Source organism: Podarcis muralis, chromosome 11 (genome assembly GCF_964188315.1).
Source record: "Podarcis muralis chromosome 11, rPodMur119.hap1.1, whole genome shotgun sequence".
Lineage (NCBI taxonomy): Eukaryota > Metazoa > Chordata > Lepidosauria > Squamata > Lacertidae > Podarcis > Podarcis muralis.
In genome coordinates, this window is record NC_135665.1 from 6,260,294 (window position 1) to 6,273,674 (window position 13,381).

The 13,381-nt window shown below is 43.1% G+C and overlaps 1 protein-coding gene across 2 annotated transcripts in view; it reads right to left on the reverse strand.

Moving 5' to 3' along the window:
* Nucleotides 1–13,381, reverse strand: part of LOC114606788 (transducin-like enhancer protein 1) — a 74,870-nt gene that overhangs the window by 48,527 nt on the left and 12,962 nt on the right. Inside the window, exons 5-6 of one of the 2 annotated variants that reach the window (XM_028749348.2) lie at nt 3,222–3,284; nt 1,731–1,805 (exon numbers count right to left, since the gene is read on the reverse strand). In XM_028749348.2, coding sequence (XP_028605181.2) covers nt 1,731–1,805; nt 3,222–3,284 — 138 coding nt within the window. Of the gene's footprint in view, nt 1–1,700; nt 1,806–3,221; nt 3,285–13,381 lie in introns of both variants that reach the window. The other variant, XM_028749347.2, reaches the window with a different exon arrangement.

Consider the following 13,381-nt stretch of genomic DNA (forward strand, 5'->3'; position numbering starts at 1 on the left):
CAAAGTGTCTGAGGGAACTCTAAAGACCAGCAGGGCATCTTCTCACAAGCAATTAACATAAATTGATAAATGAATAATTTGAATCTGCTCAGGCACTCGCGTATGAATAAAATCAGAAGAAAAAGGAGGACCACTTCCTGTTCCTGCTCCTTTTGCTTACTGTAGAAGGGCAGTAAAGATTAGTGATATTTCTAGAGTATGGCAGCAGGGCTTAGGAAATGAAGCCATGGCTCATGAACTTCAATAATGCAAAATAGGTTACAGAGCAATCCTAATCCTCAAGAGCTGCTGGTCAGTGGACATGTCTGCTATGGACCACTCCCGCAGAAAGCTCCACAGCTTTGGACCTACCATTGGTAGTATCATTGCTGTATCCCCAAAAATGGGGTGTTTCATGGGGTGTGTGGATGCGGGACAGCCACATGAAGGGGCCTGTGGAGCAGGCTCATCACCTACACAAGCTTGGAGATGGTTTAGTTCAGGCATGTCCAAGACGTCGATTGACTTGGAGATCCTGGGACAGATATTGGTCGATCGCAGGCTGAGAAAGAAAAGCCTTTCCCTGCAGTCTTGGACACAGCAGCAGCCGCTGCTGCCGCCAGTCTCGTGCAAGCCTGAGCCTTCCCCGCCGCTCGCTCTGTGCTGCGCTCTTGGGCATTAGAGCTCTGGCAGTAGGGTGAGGGGGACATGGTGGAGGCAGGAAACAAAAAGCTCCACACCTGCTCACCTGCTTGCTCACCAGCGAGGAAGGCAAAGGACAAAACACATATGGAAAAGTCCCCTTAGCGCTCGATGAGTTTAAGTGAGGGAAAGGGTTTAGCACAACAGCAGGGGAAAGACAAGGTGGAGGAAGTGCGTGGTGATGCTGACAGGAAGTCAGCTGTGATTTAACGCAACAGTAGGGGAAAGATGGAGAAGCCCAGCGCACTCTGACTGGCTCCTCAGATCTGTTTAAACTAATATAAAAATATAGTTTGACTTTTCTCACTTGTTTAGCTCCTTGTCCATCTAACAAAACTATTGGGATCTGTTGTGATGATATCCAAACATAACTACTGTTTCTGTGAAATAAAGATAGATAGATGATAGATAGATTTAACTAACGAACATGACTTTGGAAGGTGGTAGATCACTTCCAGTTTTTGATACTGGATTGTAGATCACACCCTACTCGGTTGGACATGCCTGGTTTAGTTAATTCCCCCTTCAGTTGATTTCAATAGAGGAAATTTTACAAAAGTTTGTCTTCTGGGCTTAAAAAAATGGGAAAGGGTCACCCACTCTTCATCTCCTGCCTCAACCAGTACAAGTCTGCAGTGTGTTGAAAATGGTGGACCATGTCACTCCCCACTCTGACTGCTCAGTTAAGTTACTTGCAACTGAAACTCAGACACATACACTATGAATAAACCTCAGTATATTGGATGCAGACTCAGAAGAGAAAGCTTTTGCAGCCTATTAATTCCCATACTCCAAACTAGACAGAGCAATAGCAGAAATCTAGAAATATGGGGTGAAATACATAGACCCAAGCAGGCAATATTATGCTTTCAGTAATTCTACCAGATTTTGAAGAGATGCAGGTGCCAAGACAAATAATGCTGCAGAACTAGCATTGAGTATCAAAACTATTACAAATCAAACATTTAACACATCAAAAACTACCAATGCAATAAGAAAGGAAAGCTGGTTATACACACTGTAGGAGGTAGACCTGGCAGGCCACGTACCCCGATGATGGCATTCAGCTCAGCCATGGTCACTTGTTTGGCACGTTCTACTGCTTGAGCAACTTGTTGCTGATGCTGGAAAGACAAACATATCATTCCCATTGTTAGAACCAACCTAACTGAACTAAGCTGGAACAAAGTGGCATTTTATCAAGGGGCAGAGTATTTCCAAGCCACCCTGCAAGCTAGTATATATGGGCAGTCTGTGCAGAAAGAGGAAAGGATGAGACTTGAAAAGGCAAGCACATGTCTTTTGATTTTTCTTAAAATCAGGGGGTTTCTTATTACAACTCTTCAATAAGTGAGACTGACAGTTTTCATATACCCTCTGTCCACCATAAATAAATAAATGGTCAAGAAGCCAAATTCACATGTCACAATCAGCCTAGGTTCCTGGTTTTTCAGGAACAAGTGGTGCCTTAATTTACACTCTTGCTTCACAAGCCAGGAAACTGCAGTTAAGCTTGGCCCCATAAGGCAACAAAAACCATGTTTAAGGTTGGCAAGCAATCCTGGCTTGTCAGGGCACAACAAGCCAGCATCCTACATCCAGATGTCTGAGAGGCACACTTAATTGCAACTTCCTGGTTAGTTTCTCCCATTCATGCCAGAGAAGGAGTAAAGTGGGAGTAAGCAAGCAGCATAATGTTCATTCCCAAATACACCACAATAAGCTAGCAACCCAGGCTTATTGTGACATGCAAACTCAGCCAAGGAGAGGAAGAACCTTACGACCAACTTTGATAAACTCTTCCAGGATGCTACATCTTTAATCATATACACATTATAATTGTGTGGTTTCAGAAATATTTGGTGACAATATGGTTGCAATCTACAAGCTGTATTCAGAAACAGCAGCAGCAACTGCTTGCTCAACAACATAGCCTGCAGCACTAGACTAGTGTCCAGTGCCCCAGCATAACCATTACATTCCTCCCCACCAATCAAGTATGTAAAGAGAATAGGATTGAACAATTCCAGCCTCTATGGTCTCCACTATGGCAGATGGCACAATCCTACATGCAAAGTAAAAAGGGGTTTTCCAATTCAATAATTCAACAAACTTTCCAGAAACATGGTCATACCTCTTTTGTGTCTCCATTCTAATTATGCATGAATATAGTATCAGAATTCTCTTTCTATAATAATTATAATTAGACTTTTCTAGGAACTGTATTTCACAAATGCCACTCAAATTGTATAGCGTGCTATCATTAAACACCGACATTTTTATTTACACAGAAATTAACAAATGGTTAGCTGCCTTAGAAAGAATAATTTTGTGACTGAGCTATTTCACCAGTTATATAGTTGGTGCGCCTCTTCTCTCATCTGCTATTCCAAATTAACAGGAGGCTTGCGTTCTTCAGCTACAACAGATGTTCCTCACTCTTGTGAATTTTGATAAAATTAACATCTTAAAAACTAGCTAATTTAAAAACAAAGATGCAACATAATTTCACTTTTTAACAGCTGAACAGTTTTACTTACTTCTTGAGACAAAAATGGGATGACTTGTGCACAGATTGTATTCAATCTCTTGGCAATTTCTGTCTATAGAGAAAAGTAAATATTTAGATTAAAACATGCCATTATATATTAGTTCATTTACAAAAATCATATTGAGTACAAATATTAGGAACATTTAAAGTAGGCCAGCATTAGGTGGAGTCTAGAGTGTATGTTATTAAGCAGAGCAGGTTTCAGTCTGTTGAAGGACATCTGTTAATGCTTCCAGTACCTCATATCTACATATATTAGAGCACAAATCTCTTCTTCATAAGTAGCTCATTAGCAAGTAAAGCATTGGTTAAAATCCAGCATGAGCTAAATCCCTTTAGACTGACAAATCCATTGTTCTTCCATGTTATTGGCCACACAGAATAGGATATGAAAACAGTTGCCACAATAGCATCATCAAAATACTAGGGTGGTGGTTGAGGCAACCATCTGATCAAAGTCTAGATAACTTAAGGAAAGAACAATATTTTAGTAGCAAGTATCTTTATTAACTAAGCACTATTTTCCAATAAACTCTTATCCATAGGAGGGGTTTCCTTATCTGAAGTCAAGTACCATCATGGAAAGAAGCCAGTCTAAGTGGAATGGTCAGTTCTATAACTCAGTTATATAGAGTAGGCATGTCCAACAGATAGATCGTGATCTACCAGTAGATCACTGGACGTCTGCAGTGGATCACTGGTAGATCATTGGCTCCCCCCAAAGAAGCTGAACAACTGTAGCTCTCTGAAAAAAAAGCTCAACATTTTACCTCCTCCCTGAAAAAACTCAAGAGCTTTGACCCGAACCCCCAAAAAAGGGGATAGATTACTGCCAGTTTTTAACTCTTTGAGTAGATCACAGTCTCTTGGGAGTTGGTCACCCTGATAAAGAGCATCTGCTTTGTACACAGAAAGTTCCGAGTACAATCCCCAGCATGTCCAGAGAGTGCTGAGAACGTCCCTTGCCCCCTACATCCTGGAAAACCACAGCCAGACAGGGCTGATTTCTGACCTAGATGGAGCAAAAGTATGATTTAGTACAAAGGCAGATTCCTGTGCTCCTATGAAATTATGGCTGAAGTGTATGGGAATTGTTTTTGGCTTAGTTTGAGGCTAGGTTGTACTCAAATTCTCAATTCAGGGCAATTGCTAGTTCAGTTTCAACACCTCAACTCTGGTTAAGATAAAGCAGGGTGGCACAGGATACGGACGATTCCTTGAGAATGGGGAAGAGTGGATGACAACAATGCAGAGGGTCTGTTTGGAGAAACAGAAACCTAGCTCCCCTGGAATTCAAAGATACACAATATTCACCTGGATTAAAAATTATCTAGGTTGGATAACTGCACATTTCTCCTGGGCCTTCACACCTCTATGTCTGAATCACTTCTAAATATTTAACATAGATGCCATCCGTATGAATCAGAGCTTACCACAATTTAAACTTAAGAGATGGAAAACCTTGAGTGAACACACCAAGGAACAGTAATATTTTCCCCACAACATTTGGACGTGCACAAAGGTACCAACAGGGCTAATAAAGAATATTACTGTTTATTCCAAGTTAAGCATAGAACTCTGATGTACATTCTTATGTTACCATCCTAAACTTTATTGGAGGGAAGAGATTTTACACACACACAAATGCCTCTCTGTGGCCCCCTTTGCATAATTTCTGCACTTCATTTTATTTATTTTGAAAAATTAGACCCTTCCTTATTTAATATACCATTCAAGGCTGCTAACAATCCTGTCTTCACAATTATGACTTTCGAGTAATGAGGGATGACCCAGATAATGTGGTTGTGTTCTGCCAGCTTTTAATCCCTCCTAGAAGATGCTGCTAAGAGATGCGGTTGGTGCTGTGGTCTAAACCACTGAGCCTCTTGGGCTTGCCGATCAGAAGGTTGGTGGTTCGAATCCCCGTGATGGGGTGAGATCCTGTTGCTCGGTCCCAGCTCCTGTCAACATAGCAGTTGGAAAGCACGCCAAAAAGTGCAAGTAGATAAATAGGTACCACTCCGGTGGGAAGGTAAACAGTGTTTCAATGCGCTGCTCTGGTGGTGGTGGTAAGGTCACATGGGGAGTCGAAGGTTGGCTTGAGCAGATGGCCAGCAGCACGCCGGGGGGAAGGTGTGCCCTAAATTTCGGTTAGAAGAATTGGAGGCTATGGACTGGCCATCCTGCTTTATAGCATATGATGTGAGGCCTACCGTATCATACTTCAACTTTCCTCATTTGCTTGAGGCTATTCTGAGGAACCAGTGGCATTGATGTTCCTCAGATTCCTGAAGGCCTCTATGAGGTGAGAAATAAGCTGGGTATGACCACCTTCACTTCCACAAAGCCACCAGAAGAAGGAGATTGTGTGCTCAGACGTGCTCCTGCCACCAACTGGAAGCCACAGTCCTACCTAGATTCAAGTAGGAGTATATTCTTGTACTGTGTTCCTGTTTAGTGGAAACAACTGAATACTCTTCTCATTCCTATGCTACTGTCTTCATCGGCAGTGTTCAATCAGCATACAGTCATACCTCATGTTGTGTTAGGTTCATGTTGCATCTTTTCGGTTTGTGAACGCGGCAAACCCCGGAGGTGTATACTTCCAGGTCTTGCTGCGTGCGCAGAAGCACTCTATCACACTCTGCACATGCGCAGGAGTGGCACTCTAGTTACAGAACTTTTCAGGGCGCGAACAGCACCCCCGAATGGATCGAGTCTGTAACCAGAGGTACCACTGTACTTAAAAGGAAACTTTTAAGCATCCTATCCTCTGCTTACCATCTGAAGGGTGCTTGTTCAGTTAACTTCACCAGAAAGCCAAACTACTTCAACACACAACCCACAAGCTCGCATTAATTAAAACAAAAACAAAAACCATGTTCCAAAAAAGAACAATAAAAAGGATGGAGCAAACCAAAACCAGTCAGCCAATCAAAATATAAGCCATATTTCAGAGATGGGCTATAAAATATATATGGTATTAAATCTCTGGAAGGCCTGTCACAGACTCTAAAGTTCATGTAGTATTCATGACTTCTGAGCTGTCACCAGTTTGACACAGCTTATCGTTTGATTTCTGATCTGCAAATATAGAGGACAGTTAAAACAATGAGGGATTAAAGAAGGAAGGCCTTGCAGATACATCAACACTAATTGCCCACGTTCTCTCTGGCTCCCTAGCAAAGCAGATTGCAGAGGTCGGTGCCGCACATGAAAGCCCTCGCTCGCATTTGTATGGCAGCAGCTTTCTGTGGAGCGGCTCAAGTGCCCTTAATTGTTTATGTTCTTAATGCAAGGCCTCTTGAATGCATTCATTTTTAATAGCAGGCTTGAGTGTGGGGCCTATCAAAGAGTACACAGAAACTGCAGTCATTAGACCTTGCTATCAGCAATGATGGCCTTTTGATTTATTTGCAAATGACAGGTTTGCCAGGCCCCCAGACTCAAGTGCTGCCCTCCTTTTTGAAGCGTCAGGAAAATCAACATGAAGGAATTCGGCTGCATTGTGCAATGTGCAGTTAAGACTGCAGTCGTTTTTGTCACTTGTGAGTCTGTGTCTGCAAGTTCTTATTAAATGAAAAGTGTTTTGACCTAAAATGTAGCTAGCTGCGAGTACCAGTACTTGTCTTATGTCAAATGTTAGTTCTTGAGTGCCTCTGCCCGCCACCTACCCACACAGCTTTTAAATAAGCTCAAAAATGGCCATTATTGAATTTGCACCCAATTTTTCCTACACACTCTGCAGCAGGAAACAAATACATTTAACCAGATTACTAATGTGTGATAAAATGCGTGATACCCTTCCCTAAATTTCTAAGTTTCTATAGGTCACTGGTTTTTCGTTAGTGGATATTTAAACTATGTGTAAAGTTAACGTGTTTCCAAGTTCAAACTGGAAACTTAGGTTAATAATCTATAGTATGTCTGCACAATGTAAGATCCCATAGAGAAACTTGTAACACTTTCTCAGAGTATTTGCAGTACTTGGGAATTATATTTATGCCCTCTGAGAAGCAAACCTTTGCCTGGGCTTTTTGTGTGTGTTGCCGTCTTAAGTGTGAAACTACCATGAATGCAAGAAGACACTTGTCCAAGAGTGCTAGAGAGGGAGGTGTCACTTGGCACCTGGTGCTATTCATATTTTATTTTGTTTTACCCTCAAAGCCCAGTGCTGGCACTGGACCACCCTTGCTCCTTGCCTGACAGAGGGGAGGAGTTAAGAGCTCAGAAGAGAGGGGAGGGTGCATGCGCTCTCTTGGCTGGCTTCCTACAACTGCTGTTGGGTAGCATACACACACAAATCCATTATTTTGTTTAACAATGAAGCTTGCCATCAGCAGAATGAGGTAGCAGAGTCCTGAGGTAAAAGGTAAAGGTACCCCTGCCCGTACGGGCCAGTCTTGCCAGACTCTAGGGTTGTGCACTCATCTCACTCTATAGGCCGGGAGCCAGCGCTGTCCGCAGACACTTCCGGGTCACGTGGCCAGCATGACAAGCTGCATCTGGCGAGCCAGAGCTGCACACGGAACACCGTTTACCTTCCCGCTGGTAAGCGGTCCCTATTTATCTACTTGCACCCAGGGGTGCTTTCGAACTGCTAGGTTGGCAGGCGCTGGGACCGAACGACGGGAGCGCACCCCGCCACGGGGATTCGAACCGCTGACCATGCGATCGGCAAGTCCTAGGCACTGAGATTTTCCCACAGCGCCACCTGCGTCCCAAAAGAGTCCTGAGGTAGCACTGCCCAAACAGGCCAAGGAGCCTTCTTTTTAATGAACCCCAGTTTAAAATATTTTCCCCACACACACACAAAATAAAGGTAAAGGTAAAGGGACCCCTGACCATTAGGTCCAGCCGTGGCCGACTCTGGGGTTGTGGCGCTCATCTCGCTTTCTTGGCCGAGGGAGCCGGCGTACAGCTTCCGGGTCACGGGGCCAGCATGACTAAGCCGCTTCTGGCGAGCCAGAGCAGCGCACGGAAACGCCGTTTACCTTCCTGCCGGAGCGGTACCTATTTATCTACTTGCACTTTGACGTGCTTTCAAACTGCTAGGTTGGCAGGAGCAGGGACCGAGCAACGGGAGCTCACCCCGTTGCACAGATTCGAACTGCTGACCTTCTGTGGTTTAACCCACAACCCAGCACACACAAAAATAGCCCATGTTAAAGAGAATGACCTTCTAAACCTAGGTGAGGAACCCCTTTCAGCCCACAGCAGTGGGAAGTGGGACCAAATGCAAAAGTTGGCAGAGCATTGGATATGACATTTAGTTCTGTACAGCCCATTACACTCCGGTCATGCAAAAAATGCAAGAGGTTTCTATGAACATACCCCCAGACTCCTACCAGGCAAAGGAAGAAGCATTATCACAGTTCAAGGATATACTCCAGCCAGGTCATGGCTTGCAGGAGAGTCCCAAGGACCCAGCATAAAAGTTTGGAGGGCCATATTTGAACACCAAACCAACCCTCTGCCTGCTGTGCTAGCAGAGAGCTCAAGACACATTCAACAGCGGTGCTTCATTCTGCTACATGCACAGACCAAGCACGATCTTGCGTGTGAAGAAGATTGGCAAAATTTGATTCCCGTTCGACAACAGATTCTTAAATCTTGAAAAATGAATCACAGATGTTCTTCGTAACCAATGATCCCTGTAGTACATTAGCAGCAACAAACAACCAATCCAAGACAAACAGCTGAGAAGTCTCACCCTCCATTCGGGGGGGTTTTAACGCCAAAATCAGGATGTTTTCCTATCGCAAACAGCTTCTCATCAACATACGCGCCAATCTCCATAATTTTATCATTGTAAACTCTCAACGAAGGAGGACTTTCTTTGCCTAGACAGCCAAGCCCTAAAGTGATAAAAAGAAGTCCAAAGGAAACAGGCCGCACTTCCTGAAACGTGGGAGACATTCTGCCTGGACAGGAAATGGAGGGATGCAGAGAGAACTGGATTTTCTCACTGCCATAAAATGCAACTCAATTATGGTGATTAAGCAGCTCACCATTAAAAGCTCTTTTACCTCCAGGTGGTTATCCTGATGTAAGCAGCGAAATATGTTTTTAGAAGACAAGAGGGGGTAGGGACACAATAAAACTTATTCTCTCGGCCGGAACAGGCATGTGGGTGACAAAATCTAGTCCCATTCACCCAACTTCACTCATGAATTTATCTTTTCCTCTCTTCTCAAGTTGATAAAAGCTATCTTGACGTTCAAACTTAAATGAGTGGTGTGCAGATTTCAAGTTTGTGGGATCTAGCTTGTTTTTAACTAGATTCAGCAAGCATGTGGGTTGGGGAATCATTTTTTTTTTGTGTGTCTTTATTAAACAATTAGGAGCAAAAAATTTAAGATTTCCTGGAAACAGCTCAGAGATCTATCAGTACAGTTGTACCTCAGCTCCTGAACGCCTTGAGAGGCGAACGTTCCAGCTTCCAAATGATCTAAAACCAGAAGTGAGTGTTCCAGTTTTCAAACATTTTTGGAAAAGCCAAACGTCCGGCGCGGTTTCTGCTATTTCTGGAAACCAATTGAAAGCCGCACCTTGGTTTCCGAACATTTTGGAAGTTGAACAGACTTCCGGAATGGATTCTGTTCCACTTCCCAGGTATGACTGTAGATCCTGATCTACCTTCCACCCACCTTAAAATCATCAAACTCTCATCCCCAGCTAGTGAAGAGGCAAAATGTGTATATTATGGAGCATGCATGCATATGTCTTATAAAAGTATGAAATTTCTAAAACATCTTAATAAAATCTTTGTTGCATAAGTACAATGCAACATCTGACAGCCACTTCTCATGAGGCTAAAAAACATTTCCTTCTTGCACTTTCTCCTCCTTGAACACAACACTTTGCTTGTAATTGCTCAACTACCTTGGAGAGAACTTCAGCATGGCTGTTAGCTATTTATAAACAACAGTGTGCATGGCACATTTTGCAAATATTTCCCCACATATCCCTTTGGGTTGTTTTTCACACCTACTGGCAAGGGTGTGCAAGTCACAGAATCATAGAATTGTAGCCTTGGAAGGCCCAGGCATCAGCATCACACACACACACAGGTGACATAATTACCCCCCCCCCAATAAATAAATCTGGGGCACAACTCGGCACCTCTGTATGCTGAAATCATTTGAAAACAAACCTAAACTTGGGAACTTAGGAAGCAATTTCCAAGAGGTCAATCTAGCTGTGGGATCTGTTGCGCAATCTTTTAGCTGCAAAACCCAAACTGGAATTTGCCTTGGATTAGAAGCAGTGCTGGCCCCCGTGGTGATTACATATCAAATTGCTCATTTGGGACCAATTTACATTTACACACGAAAGTAGGGAGGGGAGGAACTGAAGCAGGCAGCATTGTGGGGGTGGCACACAACTAAGCAATGTACTGGAAGTATGTGGGAGTAAGTTTTGCATATCATCTGAGGGGAAGCAACCACTGAAGAAACGTGCAAGTCACACTTCCTGTTACCTCTGCGTCTTTCAAGTTCAAAGCTGCCTCAAAACTTCATAACCTTTTCCTTCCACATTCTGGCACATCAGCAAAAGCACCAAATGCAAAGAGAGAGAGAGAGTTTAATAACATCTAGTCTAATTGCCAAGCCAACATCTCTGCTGGCTTGGTCATGTACACAGAATGGAAGATGGCAGAATCTCCAAGGACATGCTCTACAGGGAGCTGGCTTCAAGTACCAGGCCCATTGGCAGGCCAACTCTGTATTACAAAGATGTCTGCAAACATGATGTGAAGGTTGGCAACATCAACACTGCCGTGTGGGAATCCCTGGCAGACGACCGCAATGCCTGGAGACAGTCAGGTCATGCAGCCATAGCAGTGGCCAGAGGAGGAATGCAGAGAGAAGAATGGCCATGGTAGACCAGCACAACCGGACACCATCTTCCCCAGCTGCAACAAAACATGTCTCTCCCATATTGGTGTCTACAACAGGTGCTGCAACCTTCTAACAACTTGACTTCACCCCCAAAGGCACGCTCCTCCATTGTCTCCCAAGAAAGACAGATGCAAACCAACAACCAAGTCCTATTATTATCATTATTTTACTTCTGCTCCACAACTATTGTGCCTTACTTAATTGTATAAGATTAATCAGCTGCAGCCATTTATTAGGTCTTACTCATGGGGATATCAACTAGTTTCTCCTGCTCCAATGAACATTTTATCTGACTCACCACAACATGCGGCAAGACTTCTGACCATCCTTGAACAAACCAAAACAAAATACCCCAGAATCTAGCGCTTGCCACAAGGCTAAACCTCATCTGCTTATCCAGGAAGCAGTCTTTTAACTCCTAGAAGAATCTTTACAATCTCCAAACAAATCCAGTCGCTAAATAGTGCATCTGCTGAAAAGAGAAGCTCTATGTATATCTTACTCATGTGAAGACACAACAAGGGTACAGACTGGAGCAGTCCTATGTTTAAATCACACCTCTGACACCAGGTGGTTTTTTAAAAATAAAAACACACACCCAACAATCAACCATGCATAGTATGGGGTGGCCTATATAGAGAACGCAATGTGCTAGCTCCCACTGGCATTCAGAGGCTCTGCGTGACTATCACTTGGTTGCAACCATGTAATGCACAGTTGTTAAAGATCTGACATAAGGGCAGGGCTAAAAGTGCCACTTCATTCTGGGCTGTACTTGATTGTGCCTTGCATGCAAGTAATGTATAGCTGGAATTACATCTTAGAAAACACTTAGAAGAAAAACTATGAGGGGAAAAAGGCAATAGAGCACATTCAGAAACATGTTAGCAACACCTAATAATGACAATTTGAACCCCAATGTTCACCAACATAAGAGTTAATTCTTCACTAGAAGTACATATAAAAGCAATCATTTTAAAAATACAGTATGACCCTCTAGGGTATTGGAAAAAGAAATCATCATTAAAAAGGACACTATTATCACCTAATTGAAATGATACATTCAGGCTTGCCACAGAACCAGCAACCAACTGGACTTAATGCTCTGCTTGTGCTATAGAAGACCCGGCAAAATAGACATGAAAACTCCATCTGAATGAACAAAATGTTCTTCTTGCCATTTACACTGTGTAACAGTAATCCACCAGGGAATAAAGGTCAAGGCTGCACTTTTGGTCATTACTGAATCATTTGAGATGATCTGTGGTGAGGAAAATCGAAGGCTGCGAGTATGCAGCAAATGGCTTGACCTCAGACCAATTTTAGTCTCCATCTGTCTAACAGACATGAGGATAAAAGCTCTTTATAGGGTGTTCTTAGATTTTTTTTTTCTTTTAAAAAAAAGCATTGCAAGCCAGGAATCAGCCTGATAGAACATTAATAAGGAAACGGGAGCCTTTTGTGCAATTGGAACACACTTCGATTGCTGTTCCTTTATTATCTGAAATACTCCCATTTTTCAAAGTCTCTTTTCTTAACTTAAAAAAAAATGTTGAGACACAATGATTTGGAGCAAAAGATACCAAGTGAGGAGTGTTTCCAGTTGCTGGGTTGGGAGAGGAATAAATAGCCAATTCCTGTATATGCAGGTTCCCACTAAGACTGGCTCCAGAAGGCAAGGGAGAGGCTTTAAGGCAAGACAGGAAGCAGTAGCAGCCTCCCAATGCAAAGGGGCATGCCTTACTCTCATGCACTGGGCTCACTTGAGCCAAGCCAGTTTGTTTTATAGGTTTCTCTATGTTCAGAAGTATCTTCAAGTCAAACAACAGCCGTCCACATGTGCACAGCCAAAGAGTTATAGTCACAGTGAAATGCTGAACATGCTGGTAGTATCTATAGCCCATTTACTTTTCAGGACCTGTAGGCAAAGTTGCTTCATAGTTAGAAATTAAGTATTCAGACATTTGAACTTGCTAGTTCCCTAAATATCCTGCCATATGCAACCATTACTTAATTCCCCCTCCCTCCAATACACATGCATTATTAGCCTCCTTTAAGGGGAAAAATCCTGCTAAAATATGCTAGTCTCTTATTTTGGCAGTGACAGCAACACATTAAGAGGCAATGTGCCATTTCAAGAAGTTTAAGCCCCCACAGTATATCAATGTCAAACAACAGCATGTCAAACTAAGATTCAATTCAGGTAAGTGCCACTGCCAAATGTTCTTGTTCCCAGACGTGCTTT